This window comes from Micropterus salmoides, unplaced genomic scaffold, assembly GCF_014851395.1.
Source record: "Micropterus salmoides isolate LMB-PRFRI ecotype aquatic unplaced genomic scaffold, ASM1485139v1 Ms_hic_scaffold_8, whole genome shotgun sequence".
Classification (NCBI taxonomy): Eukaryota; Metazoa; Chordata; class Actinopteri; order Centrarchiformes; family Centrarchidae; genus Micropterus; species Micropterus salmoides.
The window spans coordinates 24,200,475-24,221,884 of record NW_024044570.1 but is presented as its reverse complement, the minus strand read 5'-3'; the positions used below and the strand labels follow the sequence as shown (position 1 = coordinate 24,221,884).

At 39.7% G+C, this 21,410-nt stretch overlaps 2 protein-coding genes across 5 annotated transcripts in view; both read right to left on the bottom strand.

The window, feature by feature from the left end:
- pdhx (pyruvate dehydrogenase complex component X) overlaps positions 1-8,469 on the bottom strand; it is a 36,325-nt gene extending 27,856 nt beyond the window's left edge. The window contains exons 1-3 of one of the 2 annotated variants that reach the window (XM_038706167.1): positions 8,305-8,469; positions 4,959-5,042; positions 2,857-2,957 (exon numbers count right to left, since the gene is read on the bottom strand). In XM_038706167.1, coding sequence (XP_038562095.1) covers positions 2,857-2,957; positions 4,959-5,042; positions 8,305-8,440 — 321 coding nt within the window. In that variant the 5' untranslated portion in view covers positions 8,441-8,469. The remainder of the gene's footprint in view (positions 1-2,856; positions 2,958-4,958; positions 5,043-8,304) is intronic. The other variant, XM_038706166.1, reaches the window with a different exon arrangement.
- Positions 8,470-13,542: 5,073 nt separating this feature from the next.
- On the bottom strand, positions 13,543-20,929 carry ehf (ets homologous factor). 3 transcript variants are annotated; one of them, XM_038707116.1, is made up of 9 exons: positions 20,730-20,929; positions 18,375-18,510; positions 17,679-17,936; positions 16,561-16,596; positions 16,398-16,442; positions 16,227-16,289; positions 16,048-16,092; positions 15,759-15,954; positions 13,543-14,320 (listed from the first exon to the last, which is right to left on the bottom strand). In XM_038707116.1, exons 2-9 carry the CDS (start codon positions 18,448-18,450, stop codon positions 14,221-14,223), a joined length of 819 nt encoding a protein of 272 aa, XP_038563044.1. In that variant the 5' UTR covers positions 18,451-18,510; positions 20,730-20,929; the 3' UTR covers positions 13,543-14,220. The 3 variants fall into 3 exon arrangements, with proteins under 3 accessions (XP_038563044.1, XP_038563045.1, XP_038563046.1); XM_038707117.1 differs by having other exon boundaries at positions 18,375-18,489; XM_038707118.1 differs by lacking the exon at positions 18,375-18,510.
- Positions 20,930-21,410: the final 481 nt, after the last annotated feature.

Below are 21,410 nucleotides of genomic sequence, written 5' to 3'. Positions count from 1 at the left end.
GTGGGCATCTGGTAAGGATGCCTCCTGGACGCCTCACTAGGGAGGTGTTCCAGGCACGTCCAGCTGGGAGGAGGCCTCGGGGAAGACCCAGGACTAGGTGGAGAGACTATATCTCCACACTGGCCTGGGAACGCCTCGGGATCCCCCAGTCAGAGCTGGTTAATGTGGCTCGGGAAAGAGAAGTTTGGGGTTCCCTGCTGGAGCTGCTCCCCCGGCGACCCGATCCCGGATAAGCGGATGAAGATGGATGGATGGATAGAAAAATTAAGTGATATTTCGTTTGTGATTCTAATGAATTAAATCAAACATTTATTGACGAGACCTGTCCGGGGTGTACCCCGCCTTTTGCCCGATGTCAGCTGGGACTGGCTCCAGCCCTCTGCGACCCTGTATGCAGGATAAATGGTTGACGATGGATGGATGGATTTATTGACAACATATTGAACATTTGTTATATTTTTAGGAAAATTATATTGCAATAATTAATGTTACTGTTTTATTGCCCAGCCCTACATATAACATTGACACTCAGGGTTTAAGCTTCATCCTTTATCTAGGGTCATTTTACCATCCTATGCTCTCCACTCTCTGTTTTATCTCAAGGCTAAAGAATGTGTCACTTCAATTCTAGCCATGTTTCCCCAATGCACTGATGGTCTCCCTTGAAGGAAAATATGAACTGTAAACTAATTCTGTTCAGTCTTTTTGCCAGCGATGATTTGGTTATAAATTCTGGAGCAGACAAAAGACATAGGGCTTTTCACCCAATTTGACCTAAGAATACTGCAAGGGTAGAGACTGATTTATACTAGCAATTGATAAATTGATCCCGTGGATAACCGTGTGCGGAATTGAGGAGGGGAAGGGAAAGGTATATAATGAATGGGAAAATGACAGGTTAGCAATGCAGAATGTGTTGGATAGCTTCATCAATTTATCCGTTTGTTCATACATGAATCAGACATACTTTCTGCCATGTAATTCAATATAGTAATCACCAACTCATACTACCTTCTGATGTACCTATCAGTCCATTTCAAGCTCAGTAGCATTCATCTGTACAATAAATCTGCACACAGAGGAGCTGAATGCATCTACAATATCTATCTGAAGAAGCATGTGTGTCATTTCCTACTGGCTATGATTGATTGTACCCGGGGAAGATTTCCAGATTGAAGCCCTCGGGTCAGGGTAGAGCAACGCAGTAAATGTATAATGAGATACAGTAATCTGCGTTCCATGGTGCTGGTGCTCCTACCCCCAACCTCCATGTCCCAATATGAGGTGGTACTACCCTGTGTTCTCTCACCCCCAAGAGCCATGGCTGGAAATTGGTAGAGGGCCATAACAGTACTTGACCCTCATAAATAACCCCTGTGGAGCACCGGAAGTTCCATGTCTACAGCAAGCCTGTCCAGGCATTTTGCCACAGGCAGGTAATTATGGCAGCCTCTAAATTAGAAACCTACTGAATGCTTCCAGAGCCACAATTACACCACTAAAGGCTTATACTCTGACTCAGACAAAGTGGATGCCACATTAGCCGTGCCGTGTAAGGGGACACATCACATGTGAAATATTGCCACAAGCTGCTGTTTTTCTTATTAACTATAAACATACTCTCTATCAGAGAGAGAGAGAGAGACAGCCAAGGGGCTTATCTAATTCAGACCATCTTTCTCTGCCAGCTTGAGCTCTAAAGCCCCTACCCCCAATTCTTGGGTGGTTGCTATGGAAACTACCTCATCCCAACAGTGGCAAAGACAAGGATAGAGTGAGGGAATGTAAGAGAATAGAAAAGTGAAGTGAAAGGCAGGCGGGGAAAATCCTATGGTATATAATTGACAGTCCAATAATGACCGCCCAATAATTAATTGATTCATTTAGCCATTTCTGTGTGTGCCTGTGCATGTACCTTAAGAGTGAGTACTGTTCATGAACAATGTCTCTGTCTGCTCATTTGTAATGTGCATTTTGCCGGTGCAGACTTGGAATGTGTCTTTGGTTTTTTGTTAAAGCTGTACAAACACCACATAATTAAACCCTGATCCACTTCACCAGACTGTGAGCATGTCCAAAATCACATCACCAGGGAACGTGCTGTACTATTAGATTTAGGCACTTGGTTAGTCACATGGAGCAAGCAATATATATAATAATATATCATAATAAGGAAGCTAAAATAGTGAACTTAAATCTTGCTTGATGACACCCCCCCATTCCCTCCTACTTCACATACCGATTTCAAATCTCTTGAAGATCAGCCAATACTCAAAAGATAGAACATCTTTATCTTCTGAACATGTGGTGGAGTACGGATGAAAGACAAGTGATCGCTCTGTCTTTGGCAGCCTATTAAAATTTCAAACAACAAACAGCACAGTAGGGGGGTGGGTGGAAGGAGAGACATATTTGTTGCTGAAGACACCTCGTCAAAGCTTTGTTGTCACTGTATAGGGAGAGTAGATTTAACAAGCGTAGCCAATTTGCAGAGGCAATGAAGGAACCCTGAAACCTTCACATATAAATATAATCAGGACTACATCATAATGTGAATCAACTAATTTCAAAAACATAAACACAACTACTGCAAACCGCTGCCTTTACATAGTTTGAAGGCATACTAACAAAGAAGTGAAACCTGAAGAACACTCTTGTCAAAAAGCACAATTTTAAAATCCTAGTGCTGACACACACTTAAATACACAGCATTTAAATACTCCCTCAAGGCACCGCTTTAAAACATACCGCACCAAAGCCAAACTCAGGGCTTAAGCATACCTGTTATTTGCAAATAAATTCCCTTATCTAATCATCTCCTATAGAGAAGGTTTATGTGTGTTTCTGCTCACTCACCAATATCTTAGCCAAGACGCCGTCATCATTAGATTCCAAGGTAACAACGGCCTTGTCTGTCTCGATCTCACAAAGGGCATCACCTGCTGCCACTGCCTCACCTGTAGAAGTAAAGAAAAACATCTGAGAACTTTCAATGTAATAGAAATATTTATTTGCCATTTCAAGCGCCTAATTCCCAAACAATCTTTCCATTATGAAGGGGTTTGTGAACTTAGCTAAAGTGCAAATGATTCATTTTAACTTTGATTAGAAATGCATGAATCATGATCAGCGGCAGTGTGTTCAAAACAACTGCTCTTTCGCTGGGGTTTTGCACTTATAGCGAGCAAATTAGTTGCCAGAAAAATGAAAGAATTCCATTCAAGGGACAAAAAGGCGGTGTGAGGAAATATCTGCTCGGGCTCTGGCCCACAAATGAAGAGCCTCATCAATGTTTAATGGGAAAGAATATGAGATACGGAAACGCAATGATTGAAGGCGAAATCTTTGTCTATCCTTATCCAGTGGATTCCCACTGGTCTGCCACATGAGAGAGCTGGAATATATTAGCATTTCCTTAACAGTGAAACAGGGTGGCAATTAGGAGACACTGGTTCAGTTCTTTCATGCTCACATATTCATTTTGAGCTAAACCATTGGAATCCTATACAAAGACATGGACCTGATTGTTTCCTTGTTTTTATACACACACACACACACACACACACACACACACACACACACACCTCAGCTGTACAGCTCGTTTGTACAGGAACGCTTGCTCTCCTTTAGCACTTAATGGAGAAAGGAAAAGTAGCCAGAGCATCATTGAATAGCCTTTCTGACATATGTTCATGTGTTAAGATGTGAGGAGGAGGAGGAGGAGATAAAGGTTAAGGGTTATCCAGATCTGACATCTGGTCACATTTCTATCTTCTGGCAGCTATAAGAGGGTGCATTACCTGGGCTTGTAGCAAAGAGCGGGAAAATCAAGAACAGCACGAAGGCAAAAAGGTATCTTGCAAAACCTCAAATTAATACCAAAATTGAAAAGGACCTGAGTTTTATGCTATGTTTTAAAAGTAGAGATCTGAGGGAAGGAAAAAAGAGGAACAGGGTGGGTCAAGGGAATAGTAGCTGGGGATGGGTGAGGGGAAGGTTGAAAGAGCAGAGGGAGTATTGACATTTGAAGCCCCTGAGAGCAAGCTGTAGTGGAGTCAAGATTGTATTTGTATGACGCTTTAACACCGCATGACCCCAGGGGTTAGGTGTGATGTGCAATATTAAAGATTAAACAGGCAACCCCAATCCTTTTTCACCTCTGCTCTAGTGGAAAGGCAATAGACATAACAAATATATACACAGACTAGGTAGGTAGGTATGTAGCTCAGAGCTATGTTAAAATACATTACCTGCAAATACTGTATAAAACTGTTAAAATAAGATGCTGATATTCGACATTTTGAAGAAATGGGAAACTACATGGAAAAACTGCTTATTTTACCTTCCAGAGATGGGGTTTTAATTTTAAATCATAACTCAGGTTTTCTAAACACACAACAAAACATGTTTCCATTGAAGAACAATTAATCACATTGCCATCATACAAAATAAAAGCTTTATGGTGCATTTAAGGGTAGAAAGTAGCATCCTGGATGTGTTTTTACTGCCAATGAGATCTATCTTTCCCTTTCTCACTTACACACATACACATGTACATATCTCAGCCCAAGTCACAGAAGCACTTGGCAACACAGCAGAACAGCCAATCAGTATGCTTCCTCCTGATAAATGAGTGTGTGTCTGAGGCGCCCGGCTGAGCAGAGTTGCTAAGTGATGAATAGTGACCGCTGTGTTTCCTTGAGCCAATAAGCCACTAGAGGCCCTCAGGTGCTCCAGAGCTCAGACCTCTGCCTTACAGAGCAATGTCATGTCATTGAGAAAAACGACTGGTGCTACCGTTGGTCCATCATTGTTGGAAACATTTGTTGCTGAGGTCTTTGATCTGATAACCACAGATGCAGAGGTTACTTAGAAGTAGTCATTTTAGCAGGTTAGTTAGAAATAGATGTGTGGTAATGAGAACAGGAAAACAGAGTTCTGTGTTTTGTTTCTTTTACCTTCCTTCTTCAGCCATTTGACTATGTTTCCCTCCTCCATGGTGGGGGAGAGAGCAGGCATTTGCACTTGGAGTGGACTGACACCTACAGGATATAAAGAGAATAATACATTTTACATCAGGGTCAACAGGCTTAAAGCAGAAATATTTCCATAAAAATTGTATTTCCAACAGTCTTTCAAAATCAGGCCTAGGTAAATGTAAATTTCAAAATCAATCAAGTAACACACCCTGAAGTAGCAGTGTTTGTTATGAATTCAAGTGGGGGGGGGGGGGCAGTGTATCTATGACAGAAGAAAACAGGCAGGTCACTGATGTAATTGTGAACCTGGCTGACACTGCACCAGAGGATGCAGTGGCGCTCGTACTCTTGCATGCGTAATGCTGATGTCACCAGCTGCAGAAACTCAGAAGGCAAGGGTTCAAATGGCTCAAAGCACTGTGTTGGACACTGGGTCTCCAGGCTGCCAAAGGAAAGTACATATCCAAGCTGCAGAGGCATTGCTTTATTACTGACTACCATGCAGAGCTGATGAAAGAATAGTCAAGCTTTAGATTTGATTTTTGACTAATGATTAATACCACAAGGGGAAACTCAATGTTTTCACTCTGTTGTTAATTGTTAGTATTATACACACTGAAATACACACACATGCACAAACAGGACCCATAGGGACAATACATCGAGAGATGAAAGAGTGAGGGGGCTGCCACTTGGTACGGTGTCCCGAGCAGTTGGGGGTTCAGGGGCTTGCTCAAGGCCCAAGAGGTGAACTGGCAGCTACCAGTCAACTGTGTAACCGAGCTAGACTCGAACCGGCGACCCTCCAGTTTCCAGCCAAGTCCTTATGGACTGAGCTACTGTAGCCCCAATATACAATAAAGATGCAATAAATAAGAGACAGAAAAAGTAAATGGATGATGTGAAGGGGTTTGGTCAATATCTTTTGAGCCTTTTTTTTCTCCAGCTTTCTTAAATATTCACCAAAAGAACTAAATAACAATCACAAATGCAATTTTAAACCTTCTTTATATGTCTCCCAATTTTGTCAGTGCAAATTATTATGAATCCAATAGGAAAAAATCCTGTTTTCCCCATGATTACATGTAATACCATAACCCTTTTTACAAGGAGCTATACGAAATCAAAGTAAAATTAACTATCGCACATTTACTCTGAAACCAAGGTAAATTATGTCAAGGAGGCGATGACTGATGAATTTGTTTTCTACAATCAGGCATTTTAGAGGCCATCTAGGGTTTGCTGCCTTTGCTTCATATGAATAACCTCATCTTTCCATGAAGGAAAAATAGCGATGTAAATCCACTGTGGCCAAGTTGTGTGTTGGTGCCATCTGCTGGATATTTGGAAATGTCACAAAACAGAATTCATGTCTAACCCTAACCCCTAAGGTATCAAATGGTATCTACTTTTCAGTTACTTCACTTTTTAGATTTTCCTTCAGTATCTGAAAATTAAGAACATCATTAACTAGTAAACACGTTCATCTGCCTGTTTACTGTGTCTGTGTATAAAGAACGATCCGACTCTTTTCTCATAAACATGTCCTGTCCTATTAATACTGGGTCTAACAGCAGTTACAATGTATATTCATATCATTCAGACATGAATCACTCCTCTGTGCCTGTGTGTGTGTGTGTGTGTGTGTGTGTGTGTGTGTGTGTATATATAACTTGTGAGCTTTCACACATAATAGACCATTTTCCCCCGGCAGACATGTCATAGCAAGAAACGCATGTTATTAATTGCATTTAATAACATGAATGATGGCTGCATGGCTGCATTCCATTTTGGTGTGTCAGTCCAGAATGTTGCTACTGCTACTATTCTTGCTCACTGGCATAGTTTGGAATGAAGCCATCATTAATGTGATTACCCATGATTTTCCTGCTATGATACCACAACTGAAGTAAATTAAGATCTACTACTACTACTAACTACTGAAAACCTATTAAAAATTCACATAGCTCTTGCTTCTCAACATTCCCATCGCATGCTTTGGTTTCTTCCAACGACCGACTATTTCTGCCCTTTTTCTCTGTCTCTTACTGGTGGTGAATACAGGCTACCTGACAAGCAGAGTGAGAGAAAGCTGTTCCTAAATGATCCTCCCACTAAAACTGAAGTAATAAACTGATTAACGGTGCTTAGTTACGATAAACCAACATTATATCTGAACGTATGCAACCTGACTGTGGCCATTTACCTACATAATTCACACACTTTACTTAACACTGTAGTGCAATACAGTTTGGTGCAACACCACAGAAAACAACAGATGGAATGATAAATGATCTGCCTTGAACCCCATCAACACGATCCATCTCAATTATGTTGCACATTACTAGCTATGCCCAGCATAGTCTCATCAATATTCTAGACAAGATCATAGTAGTCTGACCATTGGATTCAATGGGCTTTTTTAAACATAAGAAACTGAAATGTCACAGTAGGAAAAGCACAGGTATTAAGGCTGACTTCTATTTGAGGGCAGCACAGTAGTACAGTGTATGCATTGACAAATCCACCGACCAGCTTGGGCCTTTCTTTGTGTAGAAGAAATAGCATGTTCTGTTCTGCCCATAAGTGTTCCTGTGAGAGTGGATGGCTGTCTGTCTCTACATGTGTCATTGACTCGTGACCTGCGGACCTAGATAAAGGATGGATGGATGACTTCTATTTAGCTGCATTGGTTTCACGGTGCTGTTATTGTGCATGTTGGCTCACTGAATGAAAAAAAGGCTTTTATAGTTTATATACATACATCTTGTATTTTCTAAATAATTTGTATTTGATTTTACCCTACAGAAACAGAGTCCCAACTCTAGCAAAGGCGAGAAACAACAGGTCAAATCATCTTGAGCAGCACCAGACTAACAATTAGATGTCAGCCAGGGAGATTCATGCATTGCTAAATAACACTGGCTGCAGCCTGGACTAGTAAAGGATTCTGTCAGAGGAAATCTAAATGTGTCTGTGAGCAATTTCAAAGGCTTCTCTTGTAACTCTTATTCACCACTGAGTTTAGTCCAAGTTTGTAACAGATTGGTTGGTTCCAAAATTGACCATAATTTGTCCTTGTGTAATCGGTTCACAAGGTAAATTTCCCCATCGTTCCTTCTGAAGCCAAAAAACCCCTCACAATTCACATACCTAAACTTCAATTTAACAACACTGCTATTAATTATCTTGTCATAAAAAGCGATGACGAAGTAACCTAACGCGACTAACAAAAGTAGAAAATGATGATAACTTAGCAAATGTCAGCGGCTGCCAGAATAGACGAGGACAAACCCTGCCCTTATATTAAACTGTCAACACTCACCGAGGAGCCATGGTGACTGAAAGAAGTGTCTGACATGCTCCTGCCACGGGCGTGTGGCCCACACAGATTTACTGAAATTAGACAATCTCAGACCAAATAAAATCCCTTGACGACCCAGACGCAAGGAGGCCGCCATGTCGTCGTCCTCCGTGTGTGAGACGTGTCCACACAAATGCCTGACGGTAGAACGGCGGGGAAGGGGAGAGATTGTATAATTAAATTTTTTAAAGCTCATCTTGTTTTATTTATCAACCCCAGAAGACTTTAAAAGATATCCAATGCTCTGTGGTCTATTAAATGTGCATAGAAAATGTATTATTGATTTAGATAGAGATAAACGACCAGGCTATGAAGAAGTCACTTTTTGGGTCCTTCGACGTCTTTTTTACTGTTGTTCTGTTGCGTTCAAATGGTCGAAATCCTCAGTTCTCAGTGAGCTACTGCCCTCTGCTGGGGAGAATCAAGCTCCTGTACAAATTAAGTAACAGTGAAGTGTTTAAAACCAAATCACAAGTAATTTCAGAACATTGAACGTGGAAAAGGGCGAATGTTCAAAATCAAACTACTATCAGACACATTAGCCCCATTTCTCACTGCCTAATACTTTTAAAGTTGCCTACTTGTTTAGTGTATTGAATATTGTTGAATGTTAAAACCATGTCAGTAACATGTTTTATATATTATTTTGAAATATGAAATTAAGTCATTTTTTTTAGATGCCTGGTGATTCCTACACAGGAGACAACTAAACTTTAATTTGAATTTCCTAAAAGTATTAGGAACTGATGTCCTTTTGTTGATTTTTAAGAGCAAAAAAAAGCAACCTTGTAAATATTTGTTTGCTTGGTTTGTTGTTGTTGTTGTTGCATCATTACTGTAATGAAAGTTTGTAAAATGAGAACTTCACATATAAAGTAAATAAATCAATAAAAAAGATAACCAAAAATTAAAAAATATGTCAAATCAGCTTTTGGTTGATTTTATTAAAGACCATATAAAATTCCACAAACACCAATTTGTGAGTGTGGGAGAATGGGGGAAGGATGGGAAGTCAATACATGTAATCATGATGATTATTTGTTTGAGGATGTTTGATTTTTAGATCTGTGTCCTGATCAGCTACATAAATTCTGGACTGTCTCAACAATGTACCAAGTTTGTTACTTTATTTCCTGTTGTGTTGCATTCCACTAAATTATTATTTTTTACTGGTTTAAACCTTCCTCAATACAAAACTGCTTTATTTAAGAAAGCATAGGAGGTTCCCCGTAAAAAACTAAAAATAGTGGTCTTCTTTTCTCATGCTAATAAAAAGAATAAGACCATTAATAAAAAGTTTATTAAAATTTCATGTGTCCAAATGCACTTTTAACAAACAGTGGCCTATCATCTACTGTTTTTCATCCGTGAAAAGAATAAGATTCAGTTCAAGATGTGAAATGATATATTTCTTGTTTTTTATTACATTTACATGCAATGCTTCTAAATACACTCAACAAAATTATAAACACAACACTTTTGTTTTTGCCCCCATTCATCTTGAGCTATGTACACAAAAAGCCTATTTCTCTCAAATATTGTTCACAAATCTGTCTAAATCTGTGTTAGTGAGCACTTCTCCTTTGCCGAGATAATCCATCCACCTCACAGGTGTGGCATATCAAGATGCTGATCAGACAGCATGGGTATTGCACAGGTGTGCCTTATGCTGGCCACAATAAAAGGCCACTCGAAAATGTGCAGTTCCATCACACAGCACAATGCCACAGATGTTTTGAGGGAGCGTGCAATTGGTATGCTGACTGCAGGGATGTCCACCAGAGCTGAAGTGCTCACTAACACAGGTTTTGACAGATTTGTGTACAATATTTGAGCGAAATAGACCTTTTGTGTCCATAGAGAAAGTCTTAGATCTCTGAGTTCAGCTCATGATGAATGGGGGGAAAAACAAAAGTGTTGCGTTTATAATTTTGTTCAGTGTATGAAATTCACTTAATCACATGTTAGTTGGTCAGAGATGAGAAAAAAAAAATTCTTTATACATGTCATTTTTCACTGCAAAATGAACAAACCAGGAAATTAGTGGGTGATGCTCAAAAGTACGGGAAACAAACATTAGTGGAAAGTCCAAAAATCTGAGCAGGAAATTGGCTTCATCACAGGCTAGCATTAACAAGATATCTTGGCCACGAATGCTTCCTCGTGTTTTTGTCTCATCAGAAATGCAGACCAGGTGGTAAAAAACACTTCATTATTAATTGTTTACTTGAGCACAGCGACTTCAGGGTTGCTTGTAGTTTCACGTGAATCCAGAAAGAGTTGATTATTATTTATCACAGGCACATTCAAACTTCATACATTTTGTTAACTTACCCCTTCATAACTTCACTCAGGTGTTGGTTTTTCATTCATAAGATCATAAAGAACTGCATTACCACCACCCCCAAAAGTAAAGTCTCATTAGTGATGCATTTCTAATCTGTCCAACTCACAGTTTGGGCTGAATGCCTCACAGGTCCATTTGAGTGTGAAGAGAAAACGATAAGGGGCCCCGATAAGCTGGTGCTGTGTATCTGCTGAGAGAACACAATAGCCCACTGAGCAGGCATGGGACACAGACACAAAATCCCAGCTGGCTGTCTTCATGCCCATGCTCAGGCTATCTTTCATCACTTCCCTGTTCTTCCTCCAGCATCTATCTGATTGAATTAATGTGCTCCCTTTTTAAATAATGAAATAGCCCTTGCGTGGCTCATTCAAATCTGAAAATAATTTTCTGACAATAAGAGATAAAGGCACTTGTGGAAAGATACTGTATATTGTTTTTGGCAAAACAAAGGCAGCCATTGTTTCGCCTGTGCAACCCAGTGTAACACACAGTGCAGCAGGCGAATAGATGGTACCTGTATGTGCATTTTGCTGTCATCTTTCTAGACAGTTGTATGCACAAATATCTGATGACCACCGCTAAAGTGAGACACATGGATTAAATATCTCTTCTCAGATGCATGTGTGTGTTTTTGTTCCTTACCAGATCCATTGCAACCGGTTTGGGTGCATGTTTGCCCATGTGCCATGTGTGGTATGAATACTTGTTATGCTGGTTTAACGGTGCTTTCCAAAAGAACAAAACACTATCGTCTCTCACTCACAGTTGATTCTTGAGAAACACTGAAGTAATAGGCCTCAGGGAATGATGCAGAAAACTCATCCCATGCTGTATTATGCATATTAGATCAACTGATATCTAAATTTGAATCAGATGTCAGAGGCTGTCATGGATCCTCACACACTGAGGCTATATGTAAAGGCTCGGTTTGCATTCATGGGACAGCAGTCTGTTAGGAAAATCAAGCTGCTGTCAGTGCTGCAGAGGTTAGATCAGTCTAGACAATTTGCCTAACTGTTAACTTATCGTCACTCAGTTCCATCAAACAGGTCCCCATATCACAGTTCACAGCAGCATCCCCATTATTCAAAAGTGCAACCGTGGCCAACATTTCAGACGTTCATGTTTGTTTGTGCCTCTGATGATTAGAACCAATCATTCATTTCCCAGCTAATCTCTTTGTGCCATATTAATGTTCACATTCAACGTGTAAAGTCTTTTTGGTCTGATAATCAAATACGATGGAGCATTTTAGGTGAAGGGTAAATAATACGCTAAACAGTTTGAAGCACTTTGCTTCACAGCTTTCAAACACGATCTCTCATTTCCTGTGATTATTTAAAGGCAGAATGAAAAAAATAATGTTTATACTTATACAAAAATGATCACTCTTAATTATCATTTATGACCCATTAGAAGTGTGGCAGTGTCTGTATCTGCAGAGACCCTGACCTCAGCCTGTTTTTCTTATTTATCTGTGTTCTGGCCGTTTCTGGGTGTCAACCTCTGCCCCTCGCTCTGCACATGCCTCCAGCTCTCACTTCTTGGCCTCTTCTCCGTCCGGTGCTCTGTTCTGCCTTGGCTGACATTGTAAAGAAAAATCACTCATTTTCCCCACAGGCTGTCAGGTATAGCGTTCTTGAATCGCTGCCTGATGTAGGTATGTGTTGATGCAGGCGTTACACAAGGCTGTGTTCTGGTAATCAGGGTCAGGGGCTGTGTGCTTGCCAGCTTTGATACGTTGTGTTTTCTACTCTTCCTACCTTTAATGATTTAAAACATATGCAACGCATAATCATAACTTTTGTTTCAATGACATAGTAATCACAGCTCTGTTTGATTTTGTATACATTTCAAATTTAAAGTGTGTAATATGGGTCATGACAAGTGCTGCTCAAGAGATACCATAAAGTGTGATTGCTCCATGTGAATAACGTAACAACACAAATTCTAAACAATGGAATATGATGGATATGCACTTCAATTTGATTTGCATTGCTTGCTTGTTTCATTTAATTCAACATTACGGCAATCAGGAGCTATTATCTCAATCCAAGTTTCTCCTCTAATCAGAGACGCTTTCCTACTACCAGGAAGAAAAGCTCTGTTAATTATTGAGAAATTCCATAAGGTCTGGTAATAAGAGATTGTTGTTGATCTAGTACTTAATGACACGTGGTGTCATTTTCTTCAGCTTACATCATGACAGTGTTGCTTAGCAACACCGATGTGTGTGTGGGCAGAGCGACAACACTGAAAGTGACACAGCGGCACAGTGGGCACATTTTGAAGCCACCTGGAAAGATAATAACAGGACGTGATGTCAATCAATCCCACCCTATGTAAAGAAGGGCTCCTAAATCAGAGTGAAGATTAGACACGGATTTGCTTGTTAACACAGGCCAAAGAAAGGAACCTTTAACTGACACTGCTTTTATCTTGTTGGCCATCGAGGCCCAATCATTCATCTGCTGTCTGCAGGAAGCAGCGCTACAGCTATGGCACGCACTGGCGAACACTTGCCATTAGATAAAATAACAAGGCGTTTCACGCTGTCGTGGTAGAAGCAGAAATGACCTGCACTGTGTCTAAGCGCATGGCTTTTCAAAGTCAAGCTTGTAACAGACGCAGAGGGAACAAGGCTTACAGCTATGGATTTAGTCTAGTCTGGGCAAGAAGGGCTGCAATTTTGGCAGTAGATTGAACTAAAATGCTGACTGATATGATTGATCAAAATACTCTTTCTTTGTCTCATAACAATTAAAAGTCACAGGAATTGTCCTCTTCTTGATTTACACAGCGACACCCAAATTGCACACATGCAATTCTGAAAAATGACTTTCACAATATAAAAACAACAGCAAGCTTTATTTGTGTCATACATCAGCAAACATTTACACACTTTCTTTACCGCCCAATGAATGCAAAGTATGAAATGCATGAAATAAGACAATTCACACTGTCATTTCGGTGTAAATATTTACAGTTCATCACTTTATGTGTTCTTGTACTTTATTGTTGCATTGTGGTTATTGGATGTTATTTAATTCTTTTTATTTCATTTGGTTTTTCTGCAGCGATCATGCATCCTTCCCAAAGGAAACTTCACAGTATAAGTGTCAAAACACGCAACATTCATCTGTTTGCCATATGTGTAATGAATGCTATCAACATGTGCTCCTTTGGGACTTGTGGAAAGTATCTGAAAAAACGTAAGGAACACAGGATTGACAATGTTTTATGTTAGCTTTTGGCAGTTTTTACTATCTTTTTCTTAAGTGAGATCTTACTGCATGTAAACACACATGTGGGAGGTTTGACCGCTGACATGTTGCATAATAGGCACATTTAAGGCACAGTAAAGAAAGTCTCAGTGCAGTGTCAAAGAAACAAAGAGTCAGGCAAAAAAACCAATTATAAACAATGTGTAAACAGTTAAAACATATCACTATCAAAAACAATACCAATACAAACTACAATAAATCTTCACATTTGCACATCAAAGAAAACATAAATTAATGAAATTGTCACTTCTCTGATTCCCTCCATCCTCTTGCATTCCTTCCAAACTTGTAAACCAGTCTGCGTCCGTCTACTCGCTCTAGGATTTCTCTTTTGTAGTAATATCTGCAACACAAGTAAAATGAACTGACTAAATTAAATTGAAAATGAATTCATTATAGATCATCTGATTGTGTTTGAAATCATACATAATATATAAAAATGCAGTGTAGTACAGTCTGATTAACTGAATTGCTTGTTTATTTTCTTGCTCAGAACTTGCACGTCTGCTCTGAATCGGATTAATTATAGCTGTTATATGCTATAACGCTATAGTGCGTTATGAACAAAAGTGTTTTTAAATTCTTGTGAACTGATCCTGCTAACATGTACAGCCTGTGTGTCCAACCAAGATGGACGCTATTTTGACCACACACACACTGTCCTGGTGGTGTAACTAACCAGAGTTTCATCAGCCTTTTACTTTCACTCTTGTCATCATATGTAAAATTATGTTAGTCTTCCACCACTACAACATACATAATCTGTATGTTTCCCACCATTCAGTATAAGGAATCTGAAATAAATTATTAATATGCTTTGTTAAAGCTACCATACTGGATTATTTATCAGATTGCTGATGCATGATGTGTACTCTGTCCAATATGTAATGAAAGTATGAGGTATCAGTTATACGTGGCTTATATTTTATGATTTGTTTTTCATTCAATGTCTTCGTCAAATGGACGATAGATAACTTTGTCAGCAGCGTTATAAGTCGCCTCACTTTCTCTGTTGTCTGGCAAAAATAATTTCTTTCAAACTATGCTTCAAATTTCCTCCAAGTGCGATCACATGCATTCAAATGAAGGGAAACTCAGTTAGCTTGGTTGTTATTCCTTTGCTTTTGTTATTCATAAGTACCAATCTGTTTGGTGATGCCATCAAGCTGCAAAGCCTTCTGCTGCGCCACAGTAAAAAGAAAATCCGCTTTGTGGTCACAGTGACAATACCTGTGGGCACATTTTGTAGTTCCCAGTACACTACAATGAAATTAAGCTCATTAGATTAGCTCATTTGAATGTAAAGCTGTGACTATTGCAGGAGCCAGGAAGACTTTCTGAGGAGAAGGCCATTTCAGTTCATTTGGGAGATAAGTGAAATCATGCAGCAGTTCATAAATGAGTCCATTTTGGGTAATCAGTGATAGGAAATGGTATATATGTGTTTTAAAGGGATGAGTTCACTGGTTTTCGATATTTAACTCTTAACGATGTCACCTAAGGTACATTTCTTAGTCGTTACATTATGTTCTTCTCAGTAGCAAGTGCATTATAAGCTGCTTAAGTAAATTGGATTAGGAACAATGCAGTGTGAAATGTCCTCCTCATCACAGATTTTACAAGCTGTTGCCAAACTAAAACGCACTGTTGACTGCAGTGCAAAATGTGAAACTGCAGAGAAGTATCAGATCCTGTCTCCAGTGAATACTTTGAGGTGAATGATAAGTTGCTGTCTGGTTTTGTATTTCTGTAACTACATCATGCTAGCTGTGCAGGTGTACCTCATTGCCCGGCTTAGTTTCTCATAGGTCATGCTGCTGTTATTCTTCTTCTTGCCCCATAACTGTGCCACTGCCTCTGACTTAAGGAAGCGGAAAACCCCCTCTGTCCGATCCTCCCATTTGATCAGCCCTGGGTTTCGCTCTGGGTTCAGCAGAATGTCCCTGATAAACTCCCACAAGTGGGTCCCCCTTGGATCTGTGGGGAAAGAAAGTCGATTGAATGGTAGGAATAAATATAAATATCACCATGAAGTGTAAAATAAAAAAAAGATTTGTTGATATTACGCACTGTTTTTTTTGGCCGGATGAGGACGACTCAAAGACCTTTTGATATCTGGGAGTAAGAAACAAAATATATTCCTGAATCCTTTAATCTTTTTTTTTTTCATTTGTAATGCACATTTTGCCGTTCTATTAAAAAACAGAACATGCAAACTTGTTATGTTGCATATATTGTGAATTCCTCACCAGGGCTAGAAGGGGTGGGAGAGGCAACATCTGCGAGGGGGTGAATCAAAGGATCGTAGACTTCTAAGATAAGAGAGGGGAAAAAATATCACAGTAATTTATTTGGTACATCCATTTCAAGTAAAGTAGTAGTAGTAGAAATAATGCAGCAGATTGACATATTTACAGTACCTCCAGGTGGATAGCTGACATCTGGAAATGGACAGGAGAAGTCAACTATGATCAGAACAAAGGTAAGCATTTGTTAGGACGTGTTGCTTTATTTGATTTGTATGAACATCTGTGGAAAAGTCTATCTGTGTTGTGACTAATAACTCATTTGAGAGACTCTTACATTCTGGTTTGAGTTCCAGTTCAACATGGTACTGCCCTGTTCGGGGATGAGAAGGATAAAGGAAGTGAATTATTAGCACAGATCAGGGAATGAATGCAGTCAGTGTTGTGTAATATTTGTAGATTGATTATCAACCAGCTATGAACCAAATCCTTGCTTAATGTATTGAAAAGCTCTTTAGGGCCCTAACTTCCATGTTACCCTGTGAGGCAGTCTGAGAATGTTTAGCAGATTTAGTGAGGATTGCGTTGCTTTGTGGTGTATGCAGATACTGTTTTACAGCCCACAACAGGATGATACTGTACAGAACACTTACAGAATTATATATTCTAAATAATACATAAATTATATATACTTAATTTTGTTAACCACTGATTCCCAGTGTTACCTACTGCCAAGGCCTCATGGTTGTGTTGTAATACTACTAAGGTATCACAAACAGTTTGACAATGATATTTAATGTTTAAAAATGTAACACCTTGTTTGAAGAAATTGAGCTTCTTTCTTACAGCAAGCAAGAACAATAGCAGCATTGTGCCCTAGTACGACTACCCTTTACTTTCTATGTAACCTGGAGAATAAACCTGTTGGGCCTGGTCTCATGTCATCGCTGTTGTTTTGAAATGCCATTAGATAAAATATGATGTGCAGCTGTAATTTACCACATAATGTTGCACAATAGTTCTCATCATTTTACTGCTTTAATTTCCTCAAAGCCACATTCTACACATACTAGTTATAATTAAAATCCCAAAGGTGAAGCCTCTGGCCTTTGAACTCGAGTTTCTTGACAATAACCCTCATAGTCTAATTAAAAAACAGTGGATGAGACAATTCTCAGCTTGTTTCTCTGCTTCACAACCCCTCTGTGCTTGGTTAGGAGACCCACTCTAGCAAGAGCAAACAACAAATCCATCATCTCCCTCGCTTAAAGCAGTCCTTTGCCCCTCTAAAGCACCATGCAGTGCGACCCCTGACCGGCTCTGTGATCCCTTTTCAGTAACACTGCATCAAGACTCTGTTCCAGACCAATTGGAATCACCCCGCTTCTCTTTTATTGGGACTAAATAACTTCCTGCCCCCCCCCTTCAACCCCCCTCTCAGAATTTCAGACGCACCGCTCCACTTGAGCTCTGTGATGCTGTGGAAGAGAATGGGCCCCACGCTGCCGGCAGCACGGATGAAGTCCTGGTAGCTCAGGCTGCAGAGCTGATGACCGTCCATATCAAAGTTTTGGAAAGGAATGTTGGAGGCATCAATCTGGTGCATGTCCATGACCTGTTGCAGCCACTCCCACACCTGGTACTTACTCCAGAACTGAGGCTGGGAGTCACGAGGCCACAGGCGACTTGTGTACCCAGACATCACCACCGGAACTGGGAACACACATCAATGGTTGTGAACAAAAACAACAGACAACAATATGCGTCTGATGAGGGAAACAGGAATTCCTCTGATGAAGGTATTTGTCAATAATTAATCTGAGCAGTTTGCTAAAAGACCGGTTGAGCTACTGCTCGGGAATAATTCATGCCTTGTGTTTCAGAACTCTGGGCTCACCAGGTGAGCAATACATCAGTTGCTAATTGTTGAATGATTTTCATTTTGCACCGCAATCTCATATCCAGTGAGAGAAATGGGTTGTTGAACAGAGAGCAGTCAGGATCCTTCAGCAGAACAAATTAGCATTTTTTCTTGAGGCATTTTAGGATATTGTTCAGACAATTTAATTAAGAGATTTGCACCAGTGAAGAGCGCATACATAATGCCAGGAAGGCATGTAAGACTGTGTTAGTGTGGGTCATGGGCCTCACCATCAGGGTAGGAGTTATTAGGGCCCCAGGAAGTGGTCAGCTGGCTGTCCAGGGTGGTGGAGGGAGATACGCTCATATTGTAGCTGCTACACTCTGATGTACCATGGCCCAGGGGCTGAGGCAGGAGAGTAGTTTACTGTACGGATGGATCGAAAATGAAACAATGCTCTTTACTGCTTTAGGGCATCCAATGACACACAAAACAAATGTGCTTGAAATGTTTTAAGGTTGTGATTTGACTTCACGTGTTGCAGTAAGCGCTAACAGTGATCTGTGAAGTAGCTGCCCAAAGCGTTTTCTTTCTTATTACACTGTTCTTGCTGTAACCACGTGTGTCGCAAAATGTAACCAGGCCTGAAATCTTGATGATCTCAGCTTTAAACTGATATAATAAGTTGATTTATTAAAGTTTATATACTTATCTAGGCATGATTCATAAGTAATTTAAGGGCAGGACAAAGGATATTACAGACAAATGAGTCAGTTGGGTTTTATGTTTTGAAGGAGGTGTATTTGCTTGTTAAACAGTAAAAAATGTTTAATCTGTTTGTTAGTTCTGTGATCATATTTGTTTTGGACTGCTTGTGTCTTCAGTTCAGTAAATTCTCAAAATGCCTTAAGTAACAGAACCTTACCTGCCATATATACGTTAATAATATTATTGTGTTTTCTACAAACATATTGAATATTATATACAATTCATTTCATTTGGTATTTAATGTGGGCTGCACTCCTTCTTATGTTTCACATTTGCAGTTAAAGGTTTGCAGTGCACATAAAAAATGGCATGTTTGAGACTTAACCACAAGTGTATTTGCATTCCATGTAAATAAAGCATGTCAGAATTTCAGGAGCTCCACTGTTTTGCCCAGAAAAAGATAGAGGCGTGCTTTCTGTTATGGCTTTATAGTTACATGGGATAGATTCTGAATGTTTAGGACATAAAAATGCCAGATAGTTTAATACACCAATACTGCTGCCAAATGTAATGACTGCTCCACATTATACATTCTAATCTATCATTGTGTTATTTACACAAACCATGCCCCTTTCAACATTTTCTATCATTTACATTTACAAAGCTTCGTGGCTTTGCACTGGACATTCTCTGTCTTAGAAAAGAAATGTGTTTTTTTGGACTGTTTTTGACACTGGCACTGTAAATGTTATTGAGTTATACTATATCATAATCAAGCTGTGAAAATGTCAACATGATGAGTGACACCTGTTTCAGATGTTGAAAAACAATGAATCTAATTCATTACACAGTGACCTGTACTTCACCTGTTCCCTGGAAGATCTTGTTCACACTTTTATGGTAGGTTATAAACAAATTTACACCAAGCCCTGTTCCACATTTCAACTGTAAATACAGTGCTGCCAGTCTAATACATCTGTGACATACAGACAGGCAATCAAATCTCCTTAAATAACAGGCAAACCTACTTTATAACAACCTAAAGTCAAGATCCCTGAATGCGATTTCCCCAGCAGATGTGGTAACACATGCAGTCATGCCAAGGTAGATCAGCTCCTCGGCTGACAATCTGCCAAGTCAACTCAAACACCTTATATCTTATAACACCTTATACTACTGCAGAGCAGGCATCTTATCAACAAGGCAGTTAGTAAAGAAATGTAGCAGTGCAAAGACATGAAACAAAGAACTAGTCACAGTTACGGATCAATATCCTGTCAGATCACAGTGAGAAATCACTCCACTACATATGCCGTTGTGATCAGGAGATAAGCAACGCTTATCTGACGTTCACACAAATCAAAGGACTTGGTTTCATTTCAGTCATAGTGGCCTTATGAAACGTTGAATCTAACTATGTTTAAATTCTCTCTATTTTTGCTTTAGTTTTTTGTTTACCTATCTAGTAAATTTTGCTTTTGAAACTAACCTACACTTTAAACTGTGCAGTGCAGACAGTATGAAAGTGTGCTGAAAAATTGCGAGTGCAGGGGAACATATTAAAGGCAATGCATTATTGTGTATAGCATTGCAACAACATTCTTTAAGGAATTTGGTATATAATCATTTGAGGGTAAATGGGTCAGTTTGTTTGCACTAGTCAAGTTTCATTATTTACTGTCTCTAATGTTTTTGAAAACGTAAAATTCCAGATGCTGTGATACAGATAATCATATTGTTATCTACCCTCTTATCACACTTTAATTAAAGATTTAGAGTTAGCCGGAGCTCTAAATCCAGTGGAAAAACACAGAAACACACAAAAATTCCAAATGCTTTTTGTGCGATTACACAAAAGTCTTTTAAGGTTCAAAAAATGCCATTTTTAAAAACACGCTGTGCACTGCTGGTTGCCCAGCACCAGTTTGACAGCCTACCAGAGCAGTAGAATGGGGTCCGACCAGGCCTGATAGATGTCTCACGTAGATCCACTCTCAAGACGGCTGAATAGAGATCAATACAGCTTCTGGAAATTCCAATATGCTAGATGACTAGTGTTTACAGTGAGACGAGGTGAGTCAAAATCATTGAATTAACAGATGAAAGCATGAAGACACACTAGGTGCTGCCCCACCACAATGGGTGTTTTATCCTCCTAACTTCCTTATCCCGCTCCAATTGGCTACCTGGCCAGGCTCATACCAGGTAGGTATTTGCATAATGCACACCCACACACACACAGTCATAAAACACAACCACACCACACGCATGCACCTGACACAACTTTTTACATTCCCTATTGACACTGTTCCCTTTCACTTGCTCTCTCAAACACACAAAGACACGAACACATGCTCACTCAAGCAGAAAAGCACACACGCGTGAGGAGACTTACTGTATAGCCCACAGAGAGAACTTTAAATTGCTTAAAGCAATTGTTCATTTAGTTGCTTAAAATAGAGTTTAACCTTTAAAGAAAACTTCCCCATGTTGTTATGTTGCCCAACATTTGTTTGCCTAATTTCATCATGATGAACGAGGTGCTGACAGTTTAGGCAAGAGACCTTGAGAGGATTTGCTCCTTTTGGAAGTCGCTGCAACTGCATTGTAGAAAAACA